Source organism: Mustela erminea, chromosome 5, assembly GCF_009829155.1.
Source record: "Mustela erminea isolate mMusErm1 chromosome 5, mMusErm1.Pri, whole genome shotgun sequence".
Taxonomy (NCBI): Eukaryota; Metazoa; Chordata; class Mammalia; order Carnivora; family Mustelidae; genus Mustela; species Mustela erminea.
Window position 1 is genome coordinate 65,751,071 of NC_045618.1, and position 19,235 is coordinate 65,770,305.

The window sequence follows — 19,235 nt, forward strand, 5'->3', positions numbered from 1 at the left end:
AATAGCTGCTTTTCACACTGAGCCTCGTGGAGGAGATCCTAGCACTGTTTCCTTGACAGCTGAGGGGTGCGTGTCGCGTGGTTGCCCTACAGTCTGGAGAACAGCCTGGGTGGTTCTGAAGGACCAACCTACCCTCATCACTGATTTTTGATGGTTCTCTGTGCTCTTGCTGGAAGTACTGGTGCTCAATACTCAGCCATCTTCACAGCACTCTATGAACCTTCTAGCAGCCAAGTCAAGTGTCCAGTTAATCTCACTGGCAGGAACACAGACACTTTGTGGGGCACTTACCACGTGGGTGCCATTTTTCTAAGCACTTTCTGTGTGTGGTCTCATATCCTTCTGCCAACAGCCCTCTGGAGCAGTTTCTTTTACACCCATTTTACAGATGATGAACATAAACTCAGTGTACATTAGAACCAACCAGAGAGCCAGACAGAGTTCTGGGCTTGCCCCTGAGTTTCTGAATTAGTAGGTCTGGGTGGGGACTGATCATTTGCATTCCTAGCAAGTTCCCAGGAACTGCCCTTGAGACCCACTGGCTTAGGGATATTTGGTATTTACCCAGGGTCATAACACTTGTAAGTGGAAAAGCTGGGACTCAAGCCAGATCGGTGTGGTTCCCAAGTCCATGTTTTTAGTGGCCAGTCTTTACTGCCTTTACCAAGAGTTGGTACAACTGATAAAGGGTAGTTTAGGTTTGTGATTATTGACAATATGGCCCTTGATTCTGCCTGTCCTTCTTCCCAGTAAGGCAACTGATTCTCCAAAAAGGAAGCGTGGCTGGCTTCTTGTCCTCACCTTGATGGTGGGAAGAGATACATTCAAACCATACTCCCAAGGCCAGCAAGGCAAAGGCCTTCCCATGGGCAGAGTCCATTCTGTGGTTTGGCTCCTGACTCCAGGCACCACAGTCCTGATCTTAGCAGGTCCCTTGCCCTCTTGCCTACTCCAGTGTGTGTGAATCCTGGGGCCTCACGATTGCACTGAAATATTGGTTATTGAAATAGCAGAGAATGAAGGCGCTAAAAAAGAGTTTTGCACTTAGAAAATTTATACCTGTGAATTTGCAGTTTTGTTAAGAAATAATTGTTTTGTGTGCTTTCTTGCAGATCAAAGGCTTACCTGAAGGTTTTGACCATCCCAAAATAGGGTCCAATTATTCAGTGAAGACGGTGGAGAAGACGTGGAAAGCTCTGCAGGACTTCAAGGAAGGCAATGCCATCTTTACCTTCCCAAATACCCCTGTAAAATGTGCTGGAGCGCCCCAGAAGATCATGTATTTGTCAGAAGCCTATTTCCAGAAGGTACGCTTCCTCCCCAGGGATAGAGACAGGGAGGGCAGGTGGTGCTGATCCAGTAATGCCAGAATTCCATTTTATCCATGTCAAAATATCTTTTTTATTTATAAATTTTATTATGTATCCACCAAATTATATAATTGGGAGTTTATAAAATAGAAAAAAGGGAGCCACTATAATCCAATTACTTTAATATAGCTGCTGTTATCAATTTGACATGTCCTTCTATTTTTTCCCTATACATTCCTTTTTTAAGAGAGAGAGAGAAAGAGAGAGCGTGCACACAAGCATGGGGGGTGCAGATGGAGAGGGAAAGAGAAAGAATCTTAAGCAGGATACATGCCCAGAGTTGAGCCCAATGAAGGGCTTGATCTCAGGACTCTGAGATCAAGAGTTGGAGCCTTAAGTGACTGAGCTACCCAGGTGCCCCAATTTTTTTTTTTAACATGCTTTTAATCATGCCATACAAATTTTGACGTGCTACTTGTTATTAAATAATCTTTGTAACATAATTTTAATGTCTATATAGACATCTACTGGGGAGATACATTAGAGATTGTTTAAATTTTTCCATGTAGCTGAATAATTGGTTGTTCACATAACAATATCCTCAGGGCGCCTGGGTAGCTCAGTTGGTTAAGTGGCTGCCTTTCGGCTCAGGTCATGATCCCAGGACCCTGGGATCGAGCCCTGCATTGGGCTCCCTGCTTAGTGGAGAGCCTGCTTCTCCCTCTCCCTCTGCCTGCTGCTCTGCCTACTTGTGCTCTCTCTCTGTCTCTCTGTCAAATAAATAAATAAATAAATCTTAAAAAAAAAAAAAAAAGTATCCTCCATTGCTCTCACTCAAGTTCAAGGTTATGAATATTTTTTGGCTCTTGATAAACATCTTAGAAAACACAGTAGGCAAAATGCCAATTCTAAAGGCCAAAAAAAAAAAAAAATGTTGACCTAGAACTTCAGACTTGGGTGGAAAGAGTTCTTTGGGTGGGGACACTCCACATGCCTCCAGCATGTCGGCAGCTTGAGTCCATCTGGCCCGAAGCAGCAGGAAGCTGCTCTCGGGCCTCCTACCGAGGTGTGGGTTGTCACATTTGGTTTATTGCAGTGTAGTTTGACCTGAGGCAATGGCAGGATTCAGAGCAGCCTGTGGTTCTGTAAAGGGGCAGGTGAGAGAAGGGGAGGGGTAGCTGGGACAGAAGAGCCCTCTGAATGCAATGCTTGGAACCCACCCTGGGAAGCCTTCACCTGAGTTATGCAAACCCTGCCAACCACCCCGGGGAATTAAGGAACAGTTCGAGTCATTGTTTCTGTTTCTAAGAAATGTCATTCTGGGTCATGAGAATTACTGGATGGCACAGGCTTTTGAGGTTTCTACCCACCTTACACCAGGGGCACCTGGGTGGCTTAGTCCGTTAGGCATCTGACTCTTTTTTTTTTTTTTTTTTAAGATTTTATTTATTTGTCAGAGAGAGAGAGGGAGAGAGAGTGAGCACAGGCAGACAGAATGGCAGGCAGAGGCAGAGGGAGAAGCAGGCTCCCCGCTGAGCAAGGAGCCCGATGTGGGACTCGATCCCAGGACGCTGGGATCATGACCTGAGCCGAAGGCAGCTGCTTAACCAACTGAGCCACCCAGGCGTCCCGAGGTATCTGACTCTTGATTTTTGGCTCAGATCATGATTGCAGGGTCATAATCTCAGGGTCATGAGATCAAGCCCAGTGTTGAGCTTCACATCGGACTCCGTGTTTGGCGTGGAGTCTGGTTGAGATTCTCTCTCTCCCTCTCCCCTGCGCCTCCCCAACCTCTTTCTTTCTCTCAAGATGAACAGACAAGCAAATAGTGTGCTCCAGATGAACAAATCCCAAAAGGAGCTGAACAAAGAAAAAGAGAGACTAGCTGCTTCTTCCCACCTGGACTTCTCTTTGCAAACTCTTTTCTATTGAGGCTTAGATGGCCAAGAGGAAGTTTCTCTTTCAGGCCCTGTGAGATCTTAGGCATTTGGGAAAATACCAGCCTCTGAAATATGAACAATACAATCACGTGTGAGCCAATCGGATGGGAACTTTGGTCACTGCTGTTCCCGCAGCACCTAGAACAGTACCAGCCACCTCTAGGACCTCATTAAATACTGACTGAGTGGATGAACAAATGAGTATATCAATAAACAATTCAGCTTGTCTTTCCCTGGACTTGACTTCATCTCTGGCCTTCACATGGATGGCACCCTTGACTCAAATATGCACTTAGTTCCTATGTCACTGACAGAAAATAAGGAGATAGTGAATTGGTTCACACCTTGCCCCACCAGTGTATAGTGATGGAGCAACCTGGTGAGCTCTCTTCTGAGGGTTTTAATTCTTTTAATTCTTGTCTAGGTGTTTTTTTGTTTGTTTTGTTTTTTAAGATTTTTTACTTATTTATTCAACAGAGATCACCAGTAGGCAGAGAGGGAAGGGGAAGCAGGCTCCCCGCTGAGCAGAGAACCCATTGCGGGGCTCGATCTCAGGACCCTGGAATCATGACCTGAGCTGAAGGCAGAGGCTTTAACCAACTGAGCCACCCAGGCAACCCTCTTGTCTAGGCTTTAAAAATAAATAAATAAATAAATAAAAGGTGGCTGGAGTAATGCTTTGATGTTGGTTGTTTCTGTTCTTTCCATTTTTTCCAGACAGGGAAGCGATCCAAGGCCAATATCATTTTCAACACTTCTCTTGGAACCATTTTTGGGGTTAAGAAGTATGCAGCTGCCCTGCAGGAGATCATCCAGGAGAGGAACCTCACCGTTAACTATAAGCAAAACCTCATCGAAGTCCGAGCTGATAGACAGGAGGCTGTTTTTGAGAATCTGGACAAACCTGGAGAGACCCAAGTGATCTCAGTGAGTGGGGGAGTGAAGCTTGTCAGCCCCACGCACCTCTGGATGCTGGCGACATCGTGCCTCCCACCTCCCAGTTGCCATCCTTGTGCTGGGGGAGGCTGGTTATAATGAGCGCACCAGGGCAGCGGGAGGGGAGGAGGTGGATCAGAATAGACCGAAAGGAGAAAGGGGCAAGAGGCGGTGTCCCTGGGAGCTGAGGAGCGTTTACCTACTGGTATCAGGTGCCTTTTGATCCTGTTTTGTATCTCCATTCTTCTTCCCCTGAGTCACTTGAAGTAGCCAAAAATATTTGATGACTTCAGGTCTTGCCTAGAGTTTAGGAAGGGCTTCCTTCAATGGAGGATTTGGTGATTGTCTTGTTTTATGGAGAAACAGCCCTGCCTGTGAGTTGTTCATGACGGATAGGGGTGTCTTTAAACATCTTTCACCTGTGCACAAGAGGAGGCACTTCAGAATCCTTGCAGGATCTTGCAGAGCCATGCCCTGATGTGGAAAGATGGAGCCTCTGTGTATGGGCTTGGATTCCGTGTGCGTGTTTCTTCTTTCGTGTCGCGGGAATAGTCCTTCTGCAGACGTGTATGAGGCTGAAGAGCAGGATGTAAAGGCATCTGGAGAAGCATCCGTGGGAGAATCACTTGTCTACAGCACGCTGGCAAGAGCCATTAGCAATGAGAAAACGGCTCACAGTGACATTTTATTCATTCTGCAGCTTTAGAGGAATGAAGGGTCCCATTAAAAAAAGGAATTTTGAAGTGAGCCAATGACGAATCTTCTAAACATCAAAACTTCACATTTTAAGCTTTTTAGTGCAGGCTTGTTCTAAAATGTATTGCATATATCTTTCCTTTCTTAAGTGGTGTGTATTGACTCTCATTTAAAATGTTACTGATGACTCAAGGTCATAATTTTAAACTTTTATTTGCAAATAATCTTAAACTTAGAGAAGCTGCAAACATAAAACCAGGACAAAGAAAACTGTGTGCTGCATAGCCTTTACCTAGATTCATTTATTATTGGGTTTTGCCCTATTGGCTTTATCATTTGACCTCTCTCTCTCCTAATATAATATAATATAATATAATATAATATAATATAATATAATATAATATATTTTCAAAGCCTCTAAAGGTGAGTTATATACTTCATATAGCATGGCCCTTTACCTAAATACTTTACTGTAAATCTTTTAAGAGAGCCCTATTCTTTTACATAACCACAGTACAGTTACCAATTCAGGTAACTTAGCATGGGCACAATATTTTAGTCTGTTGTTTATATTCGGTTTTGTTGATTGGCCTAGTAGCATTTATAGTGTTTTTCTCCCTCCAGGGCAGAACCCAGTCCACAGGCAGGTATTGTCTATGATTGGGATGTCTCTTGAGCATCCTTTGATCTGGAACATTTCCATGGCCTTCCTTGGTTGATATTTTGGAATAATACAGACCACCTCACACTGCTTCATTTTTTAATAGAGTGCTCCTCATTTTGGGTTTGCTTATGTTTTCTTGTGATTAGTTTCTGGCTGTGCATTTTAGACTGAAGTGTACTGTATAAGCGATGTCCTGTCTTTTTAGGGTATCACATTTGAGAGCACACAGGGGTCAACTGCCCCTCATTGATGATATTCATTTGGATCAACAGTCAAGAGATGGCCCAATTTCTCTACTGTTTAACTATTATTCATTTTCTCCTCTTGCTACTAATAAGTTTGTGGGGAGGGTGGCTCAGTGGGTTAATAAGCCTCTGCCTTCAGCTCAGGTCATGGTCTTGGGGTCCTGGGATCGAGCCCTGCATCGGGCTCCCTGCTCAGTGGGGAGCCTGCTTCCTCCTCACTCTCTGCCTGCCTCTCTGCCTGCTTTTGATCTCTGTCAAAAAAAAATAAATAAAATCTTAAAGAAAAAAAAGGTTGTGGGGAAACACCTTAAGGTCAAGCAAACATTGTACTCCTTCCTCATTAAGTTTCCCACTGGATTTACCATCCACTGATCATTTTTGCCTAATCCAGTCTTTACTATGGCAGTTGGAAAATGGTGTTTTTTTCCAATTAAGCATTTTCTCTACCTTTAACAGTAAGTTGTTAGCATTCTGTCTGCAAAAGCCCTCCCTTCTCTCTTAATTCATTAGTTATTGGTATGAACTCATGAATTTTGTTTTAACCCCCAATGGTTTATAATTCCTTACTGTCCATAATTATTTTGGTGCTCACATTGTCCAGATTTGGTTAGTAGGAGCCCTTTCAAGATGGCGATGGCCTTGTGACTTGTTGCTGCCATATTTTTGAGCATTTTCTTGCTTTCTGGTGTCACAGGATGTCCCAGGCTCATCTGATACCTGTTTGCTACAGCTCAGGGTCCTAATTTTGAGTTGCTTTTTTTTTTTTTTAAAAGATTTTATTTATTTATTTGAGAGGAAGAGAGAGAGAATGAGAGAGACAGAGCATGAGAAGAGAGAGGTCAGCAGGAGAAGCAGACTCCTTGCTGAGCAGGGAGCCCAATGTGGGACTGATCCCCGGACTCCAGGATCATGAGCTGAGCCAAAGGCAGTCGCTTAACCAACTTGGCCACCCAGGCGCCCCTTTGAATAGCTTTTTATATAGTTATGCTCCTAGGTCCTACTGGGGCTAGTTATCACTTCCAAAAGGGTCTCAGACAACTCTGTTATTTGATTTTGTATGTGTCCTTTTTTTTCGCTTTTCAGTTTTCTTTTTTCCTGGCTGTCAGGCAGTTTTAAGTGACTTCAGAAGGTCCCTCCAGCTTCAGCTCATCTAAGCTGCTGCTGCTCATTCTTTTTTTTTTTTTTTTTTTTAAAGATTTTATTTATTTATTTGACAGAGAGAGATCACAAGTAGGCAGAGAGGCAGGCAGAGAGAGAGGAGGAAGCAGGTTCCCCGCCGAGCAGAGAGCCCGATGTGGGACTCGATCCCAGGACCTGAGATCATGACCTGAGCCGAAGGCAGCGGCTTAACCCACTGAGCCACCCAGGCGCCCCTGCTGCTCATTCTTTATTGACTGGCAAATGAGATAGCCAAACTTGTTCAATTCTTTGTAAAGTAAAGTGAATGGGCTACAAGTCAGGGCCCCCAGCATAGTTATATGAGCAAAGTGTATGCCTTTGAGTGCATGAACTTAATTTTGTTATTCGGTGGTTTTTACTCCAGTTCTCAGCTGTGCTCTTGATAGTTGAAGTTGTGGATGGGGACTTGGATAAAAAAATGGTTCTTCTTCTTCTTCCTTTTTTTTTTCTTTTTAAGATTTTATTGGGACGCCTGGGTGGCTCAGTTGGTTAAGCAGCTGCCTTCGGCTCAGGTCATGATCCCAGCGTCCTGGGATCGAGTCCCACATCGGGCTCCTTGCTCCGCAGGGAGCCTGCTTCTCCCTCTGACTCTGCCTGCCACTCTGCCTGTGCTCGCTCTTGCTCTCTCTTTCTCTCTGACAAATAAATAAAATAAAATCTTTAACAAAAAAAAAAAAAAAAAGATTTTATTTACTTATTTGACAGACGGAGATCACAAGTAGGCAGAGCAGCAGGAAGAGAGAGGCTCTGCTGGCTCCGTGCTGAGCAGAGAGCCCGATGCTGGGCTCAGTCCCAGGACCCTGGGATCATGACCTGAGCTGAAGGCAGAGGCTTTAGCCCACTGAGCCACCCAGGCACCCCTAAATTGTTATTCTTCTAAAGGGTTTATAAAGAAGAAGGATATTTGGTCCCCTTTGAGTGATAGGATTTCAGGTCAGATTTTCTTTCCAAATCCAACCCCACTCAAACTAGGGATTTCAAAAAATCTGCTAAAAGGTGTTGAAGTAGTGCTCCCAGCCCTGACTGCACATGGAAATTACTTGGGGAGCTTTTAAATGTTCTGATGGCTAAGTCTAACCCCCACAGATTTTAATTAATTAGTTTGGGGGGTGTGAAATGATGATTGGGAGTTTCAAAATTTCCTCTGATAATTCTCATGTGCAGGCAGGATTGAGAATCACCACTGTAAAGAATTAAAAAAAAAAGGAAAAGAAAAGAAAAAGAAAGCCTATAGCCTAAATTGGTCAATGGTCAGTGATAATGTATTTCTTTATAGATAAGCAAATGGAAGGTGAAATGGCTTGTCCATATAATGACATTCTGTTTTTCATTTTTTTTTTTTTAAGATTTTATTATTTGTCAGAGAGAGAGAGTGAGCACGAGCAGGCAGAAGGAGAAGCAGGCTTCCTGCTGAGCAGGGAGTCCAGTGCAGGGCTCCACGTGGGGCTCTGTGGGGTGAAGGCAAATGTTTAAGAACTGAGCCATCCAGGCGCCCCCTGTTTTTCATTGTAAACAAACCTGTTCCTTCAGGCCAGAGCTTCTAAGACCTACAGGTTTTGTGTGTCAGAATCTCTATTTTTGTTTGAGATTTTGTTAGAATGTGGAGTCCTGGGCCTCACCCAGACCCGCTGCACTGGGCTTTGGGGGTGGTGGGCCCCAGGAACCTGCATTTCCCACAAGCCTCCCAAATGCTGCTTCTCAACATGAAAGTTTCAAAACCGCTATTTGGAATAGATTATTTTCTGGTGATGAAGGAGAACCAAGTTCTTCATTATACACGGTTTGTGGAAATAACGTATGAAGGACAAGCTACGGCTAAATGCCTATGTTAATTTTCAATACATCTGTAAAGCAGACCTTAGTATATCTTTTGTAGGATTTTAGTTCAATTAAAACTTCATGCCTTTATGATGATTATATGGAAACATTTAACTTTCCTTCTAGCAAAGATGTATGGAATTCATGTGTACTTGTGAAATTTAAGCACATTGATGCCAGTGGATTGAGATGACTCTGGTAAGATTTCTCCCTCAGCTAAAAAAAAAAAAAAGAAAGAAAAAGTAGTTTTGGTTAATTATAGAAAAACAGACCCAGCCTTAGTAATTTGGTGGATGATGGCTGTGGCCCATTTCATACATTATCCTGCAGTCATGTGCTCGGTTTCCATGGTCATTAGGAGACGCAGGCTCAGGGGCCTGTGCCAATAAAGAACTACCCAAGATCCCCTTGGAAAGGAGTACTGGCCATTTACAGCACTGTTCTGCCTTAGGGCTAATTACACTTCTAACCGGCTGAGAGTGGGAATAAAGACAAGCCACCTCCTTAACTCCTTCTGCTGTCCATGATTGCCATGATTGTCCCACCAACGAGGGCATGGACCTCCTAACGGAAGCCAGGACCTATGGACTGTCACAAAGCTGGGATTGTCTTAAGAGGCTAAAGTTTGCACCTTAATGAAATGTTTTGGGACTCTTAAATCAGGTTGAAATCGCTTGAGTTTATAAATAATAATAATAAAAAGACTGAAAAGGATAAACTACAGAAATGTTATATAAACAAACAAAAAGGTATTACATAAATTAAAAAAATTAAATGAGCCATCCGAATTGATCATGGTGGGTTAGAGCAGTGCTGCCAAGGGTGTGGTTGACATAGGATTTTTTTTAGGGGGGGAAAAAATCCACCCTGTACCCTACACTGTTCAGTAAACCCTTCACTGAATCTGATTCCTCTCTCCTCCAAAATGATAGTGAATATTCTCACCACCCTTTATTTCACCTTAAATTGGCATTCTGTTGGTTTTCTTCATAGATTTTGGAAGTCCACCGGTATTTGGGAAGGGTGTTCCCTTACCAGCTCTGCACACAGTTTTTACAGGTTTTGGGGACTCTGAGCACCTTTTTTGCAAAATAAAACCGAAGTACCAGACTTTGCAAGTAGACAGCCAAGGATCAGGGAGAGAGCAACTGAGAACCACCACGTCCTTTTTTTTAGGAGTAACAGACACATCAGGGTTAGTGAGGTTCATTCCGGTGTTTCTGATTCCCAATCCCTTCTGCCCAGAAGGATCACGTCAGCTGTCTACAGGGAGACCACATCAGGCAAGAGAATGGTTAGTTGTTTTATCAGGATGCTGCCTGGGAGCATTTAAGACCTTGGAGAAGGTGTGGATTAGTGCAAACGTGAAGTAGGTAGTGCACGGTTCAGTGTCTGGATAAGGGAGGTCGGGGGACAACTTTTGAGGCTGGACAAATAACTGGAAAAAACACCCATGTGGATGCTTTCCTTCTTTGTAGTATGAAATGCTTCATGTAACACCACCCATGAGTTCGCCAGATGTCCTCAAGACGAGTCCTGTGGCTGATGCTGCTGGCTGGGTGGACGTCGATAAAGAAACTCTTCAACACAAGAAATACCCCAATGTCTTTGGCATCGGGGACTGCACCAACCTTCCCACGTCAAAGACTGCAGCCGCAGTGGGTAAGAGAATGAGCTAGGTTTCTTACTCTTTCAGAATGATGTCACCCTGAAGTCACTGTCATCACAAAAACCAAAGCTTGGCACAAATGGCATTTCATTAATAATAAACCTTCCGTGGCCTAGAAATGACTTCAGCCACCCTAACACAGCTACCCCAACACTCTGACACAGAAGCAGGTTGTCTGTGAACTTAGTTTTAGCATCCTATGAGGAAAAAAGAGCCTCCTGACCTCATCTGCCTTTGTTTGGGTCCGAGAAGTGGTTTGCCGGGCAGGGGGCATTTGGGAGAGGGTACCATTTTTCCAGATCTCTGGAATTCCATTACTTCTCATCCCGCCACACTCCTCTGCTCGGCCTCTTTTTTTTGCCTGTGACACAAGGCAGGTTGGCTATTTTTCTTTAGCTTGAAACACTGTAAAGCTGGGGAAGTGTTTGTTTCCACAGAAAACACATGCAAGTCAATGAAAGCTTGCAGACCAGAAAATTGTTCTCGTAGGACAAATACAGTGGAGCGTGCCATCATTGGTGCACGATTAAGGCCTCAGCCTGGAAAACTAAATTCTTTCCCTCCATGTTCTGCACTAGCAGTGATGAGGAGAATTGGCTTTTAGATGCTGTCCTCTCTAGACAAGAACTGTCTTCTCCGGGTGCTGTAAAATACAGACATTCCCGTGGCTGGGGTGAGAGTATTTTGTGTGAATTGCACACCCATAGAACAGGTTGGCTGTTACTTTCACTACTGCAACCCACGAAGGGCTTTCTGGGAAACCCGCTCAATGTCTTTATCATTATTAATAATCATTGCTCCCCCCAACTCTCGATTTCAAAAATCTCAAACCGTGAAAAATTGGGAAGTACAATGAATATTCTGATAGCCTTTAAATATTAACCAACAGTCATCTTTTGTAACATTGGCTTGATTACTCTCTCTCTATATTTTTTTGGCGAGTCATCTGAAAGTGGGTTTTGACATAGTAATAACTCACCCTCAAGTACATCAACCTATATCTCTTTAAGAACAAGGACTTTCTCTTCTATATCCATAAGACCATCCACTGCTAATGGACCCCACCGATCGTGGACTAAAACTAAGACTCAAAAAACAATGATTTCATTAAATTCATTGTTGCCCCTGTTGTTAAGATACAGGTGGGAGGTATAAGCAATTGCAAAATAAAAGGGGGGGTACTTAACTTACTGTTTCTAATAAAAGGAAGGGGGGGCTCTGCATAACCTTAGGAGAGAAATACTGTTTCTGGGTAAATCACACTGGAGTCATTAAAACAGTCTATCAGCCGTTAAAAGTGTGTGGGGGATATAGAACTGGCTAAAAAGTCAAAGATTTGACTAGTCTCCAAAGAAAAGGGGGGAATGTAAGGACCTACTTAGCAAGAGGCTTTCATTAAAGTTCAACTGTCCCTGCTCCCCTTCCCCAGGGGATTCACTTAAAAACAAGTCCGATAACCAGTTCCAGGTAATAAGGCCCAGATACAAGGGTGGGTCAGGCCAGGTGGAGACATCTGATCAGTGGGGGGATGCATACTGTCTCCCTGGTTACCAAGGAGAATGGGCCCTGCCCTTTGGGAGTCTTTTGGGCGCCAATCCCAACCAAGGTGATAGGCTGGGTCAAATGTCTACTAGGGTAAATTATAACTCAGTTGGCCACCTGTGCATGGCCAGGCCCGACCGCATGGCCTTTGCCTTTAAAAGCTAGTCTGTGAAACAGAGAAGGGTCGCCCTCTCTTATAAGAGGTGCTCCCTGAACGTTCGGTTAGATTCTTGATGCTTGGTGCGAAATAAAGCTTTGCTTGACCTTCGCTTTAAAAACAAAACAAAACAAAACAAAACAAGGACTTTCTCTTCTATATCCATAAGACCATGATCATGTCGAAGGAATCGAACACTGTGTTGTCTCATATATAATCATCTCATATCCAGTTCAGATTTCTCCAGTTTTCATAAAAATGGCCTTTATGACCCCCACGTCACCCCCCTTAAATCCATAAGCCAGTTAAGGGCTGTCTTTTTGGTTTCCTTTAATCTAGAATAGACCTGACCTTTTTTTTTTTTTTTTCTCACTTTCATGACACTGGCTTTTTGAAGAGTTGAGATTGGTTGTCTTGTAGAACATCCCATAATTTAGAATTGTTTGGTGGTCTTCTTAAAATTAGATTCAGGTCGGGGCGCCTGGGTGGCTCAGTGGTTAAGCCGCTGCCTTCGGCTCGGGTCGTGATCCCAGGGTCCTGGGATCGAGCCCCGCATCGGGCTCTCTGCTCAGCAGGGAGCCTGCTTCCTCCTCTCTCTCTGCCTGCCTCTCTGCCTACTTACGATTTCTGTCTGTCAAATAAATAAATAAAATCTTAAAAAAAAAAAATTAGATTCAGGTGATCCATTTTGGCAAGACCCTCCACACATGAGACTGTGTTCCTCCCGCTGCCTCCGCTTAGAGGCCCACCACGTTAGCTTGTCTTATCCTTGGTGAAGCTAGATTTTATCAGTGGGTAAAGGGGTGCCTGTCAGTTCTCTCTACTATAAAGATATCTTTTCTCTTTGTGATTTACAGGCAGACTGTGTGACGATACTCTCAATTTACATTTCTCTTAATGTAACCTGCTGAATTTATGTGTGGAGAATGCCTGTGGGTACACGTGGGGCACAATTACCCAGAGTGTGGCTACTTCAGACACATTACATTCACTGTTCTGAAGAGATAATATTAAGTACGATTACACAAAAAGTTGTGTGTTTTTTTTTAAAGATTTTATTTATTTATTTGACAGAGATTACAAGTAGGCAGAGAGGCAGGCAGAGAGAGAGGAGAGAGGAGAAAACAGTCTCCCTGCTGAGCAGAGAGACACAGGGCTCGATCCCAGGACCCGGGATCATGATCTGAGCCGAAAGCAGAGGCTTCAACCCACTGAGCCACCCAGGCGCCCCTACACAAAACGTTTTAAGTGGAAAATTTGCTGCTTCTGTGTTCCCCCTAACCACTTAGAGAGTGTCCCCATTGTTTTTACATCTGTTTTTTTTTCCAGTCTGTATGCTTTTGTATGGTTGCTCCTGAATTCATTTAATGAGTCTACTCTTTAATTTATATTTATGTTGTTTCCAGTCCATTTGCATTTCAAACAGCGTGAATGTTTTCATTCATTCATGTTAAATGCATATATATATGTCACTTCACATTTTAGTGATGAAATGACTGCAGTCCCAGTGTTCCCTAAGTGGATCCACATTGCTCAGTAGATTCCCTTTCCTGGGTGTCCTGAGTAGTCCTAGCAAGGCTTTCACTTGTTCCATAACCCATCCTTGGCTTACTTGCCACCCAGCCAGGTGTCGAACCTCATTCCAGACCACTGTGCTACTCTGAGTGAGACCCCATGTTGCCACATTGAATCTAGCTTCCCCGTTGCTCAGGCCTCTTTCTCTGAAGATTGTCCCTTCATTACCCACACCACAGTCAAGACCGGGATGTGATATTTAACAAAAGTTAAGAGAAGGTTTGGGAATAACAGAAGGGGATTATAATACAGGGAAAACCTACAACTCCCATACACTTTCATGCACACACACCTTAAACCTGGATACCCGACACTTCACAGTGTGACTGCTTCCTGGGTCCCGGCCTCTCTGCAGGTGGTACCTGCTGGGCCCTGTTTCTCCTCATCTGGTGGCCTGGATGTCCTGGTGCAGAGGCCTCCTTGGGTCTTTCAGTAAAGATTCCAATCTCTTTGTGGCCTTCAAAAGGGAACAAAGTTTTCCAAAATGGAAATAGGATCTTTAGATATGTTAAAACAATGAGGACAGCCAGTTTATATATTAGAGAGAGAGAGAGAGAGAGCGCAAGCAGGGGGAGGGACAGAGGGAGAGAGAGAACATCAAGCAAACTCCTCACTGAGCACAGAGCGTGACACGGGGCTACATCTCACAACCTTGAGATCATCACCTGAGCTGAAATCAAGAGTCAGGTGCTTGGGGCACATGGGTGGCTCAGTTGTTAAGCATCTGCCTTTGGCTTAGGTCATGATCGCAGGGTCCTGGGATCAAACCCCACATTGGGCTCCCTGCTCCGTGGAGAGCCTGTTTATCCTTCTTCCTCTGCCCGCCCACCCACCACCATGCTCGCTATCTCTCTCAAATAAATAAATAAAATCTTAAAAAAAAAAAAAAAGATTCAGATGCTTAACCAATTGATCCACCCAGACACCCCAGCCAGTTTATATTTTTAAGCAGAATTATTTACTCCTCATTTTATTGAACTTCCACATTTTGGAAAAACATTTATTTCTCTTTTGATTTGGGCATCAGGAAATTATACTCTGCTGGACAGTTGCAATGTTCTGCCTGTTTTTGTAGGAATGCTTTCTTTCGTTTAACGTTTATAATCAGTTTGATGATAGGGAGCACTGAGGGTCAGAAAAAGAATTCCATTCTTCTCCTAGTAGACCTGTAGTACAAAAAATTATTTTTATATTTTGGATTTTTAAAATAATTTTTTGTCTTGTTTTCTCTCTTGTTATATAATATCTTTGATATTTGCCTCTTGTCCTCTGGGCCCACAAGGTGTAAAGTTTTTCTTTATTGTATTTTTTTAGAGAAGGAGTTGGGGGCGAGAAAATCCTAAGCAGGCTCCATGCCCAGCATGGAGCCCGATGAGGGGGCTCCATCTCACACCCTGAGATCATGAGCTGAGCCAAAATCAAGAGTTGGACACTAACTGACTGAGCCACACAGCCATCCCTATATAATTCTCCTTTACAGAAAAAGTTTCTTGACTCCTGACTTTGGGGATTGCAAAAAAACTGCTTTAATGAACATTTTACAGCATAAACATAACCTATCTTTCCTCAAAAGTAAATCTAGTTTTCTACCTCTAGAGACACAAACTGCCATATATTTTTAAAAGGGCAGTTTGATTATTCAACATTGAACACAGACTGGGATTAGAGGATATTAAGGAATTATTGCTAGTGTTTCAGGTGTAAAAATGCTATTGTGTTCATACTTTAAAAGTTCCTCATTTTTGGGTGCCTGGGTGGCTCAGTTGGTTAAGCCACTGGCTTTAGTTTGGGTCATGATCCCAGAGTCCTGGGATTGAGTTCCATATCCGGCTTCCCCACTTGGCAGGGAGCCTGCTTCTTTCTCCCTTTCCCTGCCGCTCCCCCTGCTTGCGCTCTCTCACTCTCACTGTCAAATAAATAAAATTTTTATTTTTTATTTTTTTAGATTTTATTTATTTATTTATTTGACAGGTAGAGATCACAAGTAGGCAGAGAGGCAGGCAGAGAGAGGGGAGGGGGGAAGCAAGCTCCCTGCTGAGCAGAGAGCCCGATGCGGGGCTCGATCCCAGGACTCTGAGATCATGACCTGAGTTGAAGGCAGAGGCTTAAACCACTGAGCCACCCAGGTGCCCCAATAAATAAAATCTTTTAAAAAAATAATAAAATTTCCTCATTTTTCAGAGATATACACAGAAATATTTATGGGTGAATTGATGTGATTGTTTGCTCTGAAGATACTCCAGAAAAAAAACAGTAGCATCTGATAGGATAGAAGGAGCAAGAATGGTAGAGTTTGAATATTTTCATAATAGAAAAGGCAGCCTTCCACTCTTGCCATCAAAAACCAAGAACATCCGTCTACTTGTCTGTCTGTCTACATCTGGTCCAGCCTCTGCCAGGGCATTCTAGGACAAAGAAAAACTCACTGTTTGGCCCACTTGAATATATCTGAGGCCGTCTGAACAAGGACAGAGGGACATCCGAATAGGCTAGGGGATTCTGGACACAGAGGCCAAGTTGACAACCATTGACCCCTAGGAGAAGGGGAAGTGGGTTTGGGGTAGGGCCACTGTTACAGTTCTCTTGTTCAGATAGGACTGGCTCTTGAGTTTCAAACTTACAGAGGCATCTGTGTGGGCCTTTGGTGAATTAAAGAACCCCTTCTGGTAGCCAGAACTTTGAGTGGTAAGGTGAGCCATGTTCCAGGTAAAAATCTAGAGGAATAGGGAATAAAGGCTTCTTAACTTGTTGGTATTTATCTACAACTTAGTTTTCTTTCTTTCTTTTTTTTTTTTTTTAAGATTTTTACTTATTTATTTGACAGACAGAGATCTGCAAGTAGGCAGAGAGGCAGGCAGAGAGAGAGGAAGGGAAGCAGGCTCCCTGCTGAGCAGAGAGCCTGATGCGGGGCTCGATCCCAGGACCCTGGGATCATGTCCTGAGCTGAAGGCAGAGGCCTTAACCCACGGAGCCACCCAGGCGCCCTACAACTTAGTTTTCTTAGAAAACCTAGATGCTTATGTTTTTCTGACTTTTCCATTTCTCTCCTAGCTGCCCAGTCAGGAATACTTGACAGAACAATTTCTCTGGTTATGAAGAATCAAAAACCAATGAAAAAGGTTTGTATGCCTTATAAGAAGCCCTAGCTCAATTAACATCTCTTCTGTGTGAAAGCAGTGTTTTCCCACAATCTGCCACTTTGTTAATTGGTTTCTTTCATACAGGCACTTTAATTTTTGCCTCTTTAGTATGTATTTTTGTTAGATAATTTACATTTTTCACTATATAAAAAATGAAAATATACAAAAAAGGAAGGAAATTGCCACTCTCTAGAGTAAATCATAAATTCTCAAGTATTTCTGTCATACCATGAAAAAAGTCACTTTCCCACTTGGTCTCACATGCAAATTTAGTACGATGGCTACACCTCGTGTCCACTGGTGACTGGCTACAACCGTGTGATTCTTGCGGAGTTCGACTACAATGCTCAGCCGCTGGAAACCTTCCCCTTTGACCAGAGCAGAGAGCGACTTACCATGTACCTCATGAAGGCCGACCTGATGCCTTTCCTGTATTGGAATATGATGCTGAGGTAAGGTCATCGTCTAGGGTAGAGACACACCTCACTGACTTGTGCAGGGTGGTTGTTTCAAGGAGGACTTCAAGCTGTAGGAGCCATCAGGACCCAGAGCAGAACTGGAAGATGGCATCTGCTTTGTTGTGTTTTCTCCTGGATGAGTGATGGCGGCCTAGGGTCTTCTCACCTCAGACATACTTGGTGGGAAAGAGGCCGCTCTGGGTGAGAGAAAGGAATCATTCCACATCTGCCAGCCACAAGGCGAGGCAGCCTCTTCCCTTCTTCATTAGTGGCAGTGACCAAATCTTCTGTTTTCCATGCCCTTTCTCTCTCTTGGTGCCAGATTAATAGTAATAGTAATAATAGTAGTAGTAGAGGAGGAGGAGGAGTAGTAGTAGTAAATCACTTCCACGTGTCAAATACTTTTTCATCTGCCACCCTTGGTTTTTATTGTATCCCAGGAAAAAGAAAACCTAGTGATTAAAAGCATAGCTTTGGAGTCAGTCTTGTGTCTGAGTCCTGCTTCTTCCATTCACTAACTGAGTGTCCTAGGGCAAGTTGCTTAAACACTCTGTTTAAGTTTCTCTATGTTTTCTTTTTTATGTTTAAGTTTCTTATCTACAAAATGAAAGGAACATTGCCTCCCTCACAGGATGAGGATTAATGAGATGACGCATAGACAGCTACATAGTAGGCATTCAGTAAATAGAATAAAAATTAATAATTCTTCTTTGTCCCAAAAGTGACAATCTCATTTCACTTGTCCAAACCCTTAAGAGATGGTTAAATCAGGATATGTACACCTGTGGTTTCCAACCAGGGGTGATTTTGCCCCTGAGGGGGCATTTGGCAATATTGGGAGACGTATTTGATTGTCACAATGGAGGGGATGCTTAGGAGCATCTAGTGAGCAGAGGCCAGAGATGTTGCTAAACATCCTAAAATGCACAAGACAGACCCATAGCAAAGAAATATTGGTCCAAAATGTCAGCAGGGCCAAGGTTGAGAAACCCTGACCTATACTTAATTTACGAGCAAACGAGCGTAGAGAGGATTGCAGTTCGCCTGCAGCAAAGACTTCATACCAGTTTGCTGAACTGAGTCTGCGTGTCCAGGCTCACACAGCAAGTCTGTGTTAAAGCCAGGATCCAAAGTAGGTTGTCCCCTTCTGGTCATGGGATCTTTCTACTTCACTAGACAGACACTGCTTTCCGTGCTGAGAAGCGTGCTTCCGGAGCAACCTCGCCTCCCTTTCAACTTCGTGCTGCTGAAGTCTCCCTCATCTTTTCTGATGCAAATAATCTCTGTCATTTCTTCCAGGGGTTACTGGGGAGGACCAGCTTTTCTGAGGAAGGTGTTCCATCTGGGTATGAGTTAAGGAGGGCTCAACCCTCGCTCTCCTTGGATGGCTTCTGAACCCAAATCACAGTCGCTGATTGACCAAGAGCAGCAGGAAGAACTTAAAACCTAACCCTGTGCAAAGACTTAATTGCTGGATCATGGTGACCAAATGCCTCCCTTTTCAGTGCCTCTGGATAGCCACCATGTGGTCTGCCCCAGATGAGTTTGATTCTTTGGAAATATTCAAATGAGAGGATAGATTTCTATTTTTTAAATAAAAGCTTGCCATTGATTGAGATTCCATGATACAGTTTTATCTTGACTGGTGGGATGAAAAGTTATAGCTGTTGGGAGCCAGAGTTGGTGGTGGAAGCTTACCTGTTGCCTACTTATAAGTGTCCCACGGACAGCTGGCGCAATTTCCCCAGAGTCTGTTTGGATTCACAGAAAAGTCACTCGAGGGAAAATACTATTTCAAACGGTGTGTGTGAGATAGCCCTGAGCACATGATGCATAGACCTCCTTCGGGGGACTGGTGGCTGCTGCCTGTTACAACCATTCAGAGTTCAAACCTGAACGGTTACCT

The 19,235-nt window shown here is 43.7% G+C and overlaps 1 protein-coding gene across 3 annotated transcripts in view; it reads left to right on the forward strand.

The window, feature by feature from the left end:
• The window catches only part of SQOR (sulfide quinone oxidoreductase), a 52,235-nt gene extending 33,288 nt beyond the window's left edge, over positions 1 to 18,947 (forward strand). For 2 of the 3 annotated variants that reach the window (XM_032343608.1, XM_032343609.1), the window contains exons 5-10: positions 1,113 to 1,307; positions 3,968 to 4,177; positions 10,267 to 10,450; positions 16,783 to 16,850; positions 17,145 to 17,323; positions 18,629 to 18,947. In XM_032343608.1, coding sequence (XP_032199499.1) covers positions 1,113 to 1,307; positions 3,968 to 4,177; positions 10,267 to 10,450; positions 16,783 to 16,850; positions 17,145 to 17,323; positions 18,629 to 18,686 — 894 coding nt within the window. In that variant the 3' untranslated portion in view covers positions 18,687 to 18,947. The remainder of the gene's footprint in view (positions 1 to 1,112; positions 1,308 to 3,967; positions 4,178 to 10,266; positions 10,451 to 16,782; positions 16,851 to 17,144; positions 17,324 to 18,628) is intronic. The other variant, XM_032343610.1, reaches the window with a different exon arrangement.
• Positions 18,948 to 19,235: the final 288 nt, after the last annotated feature.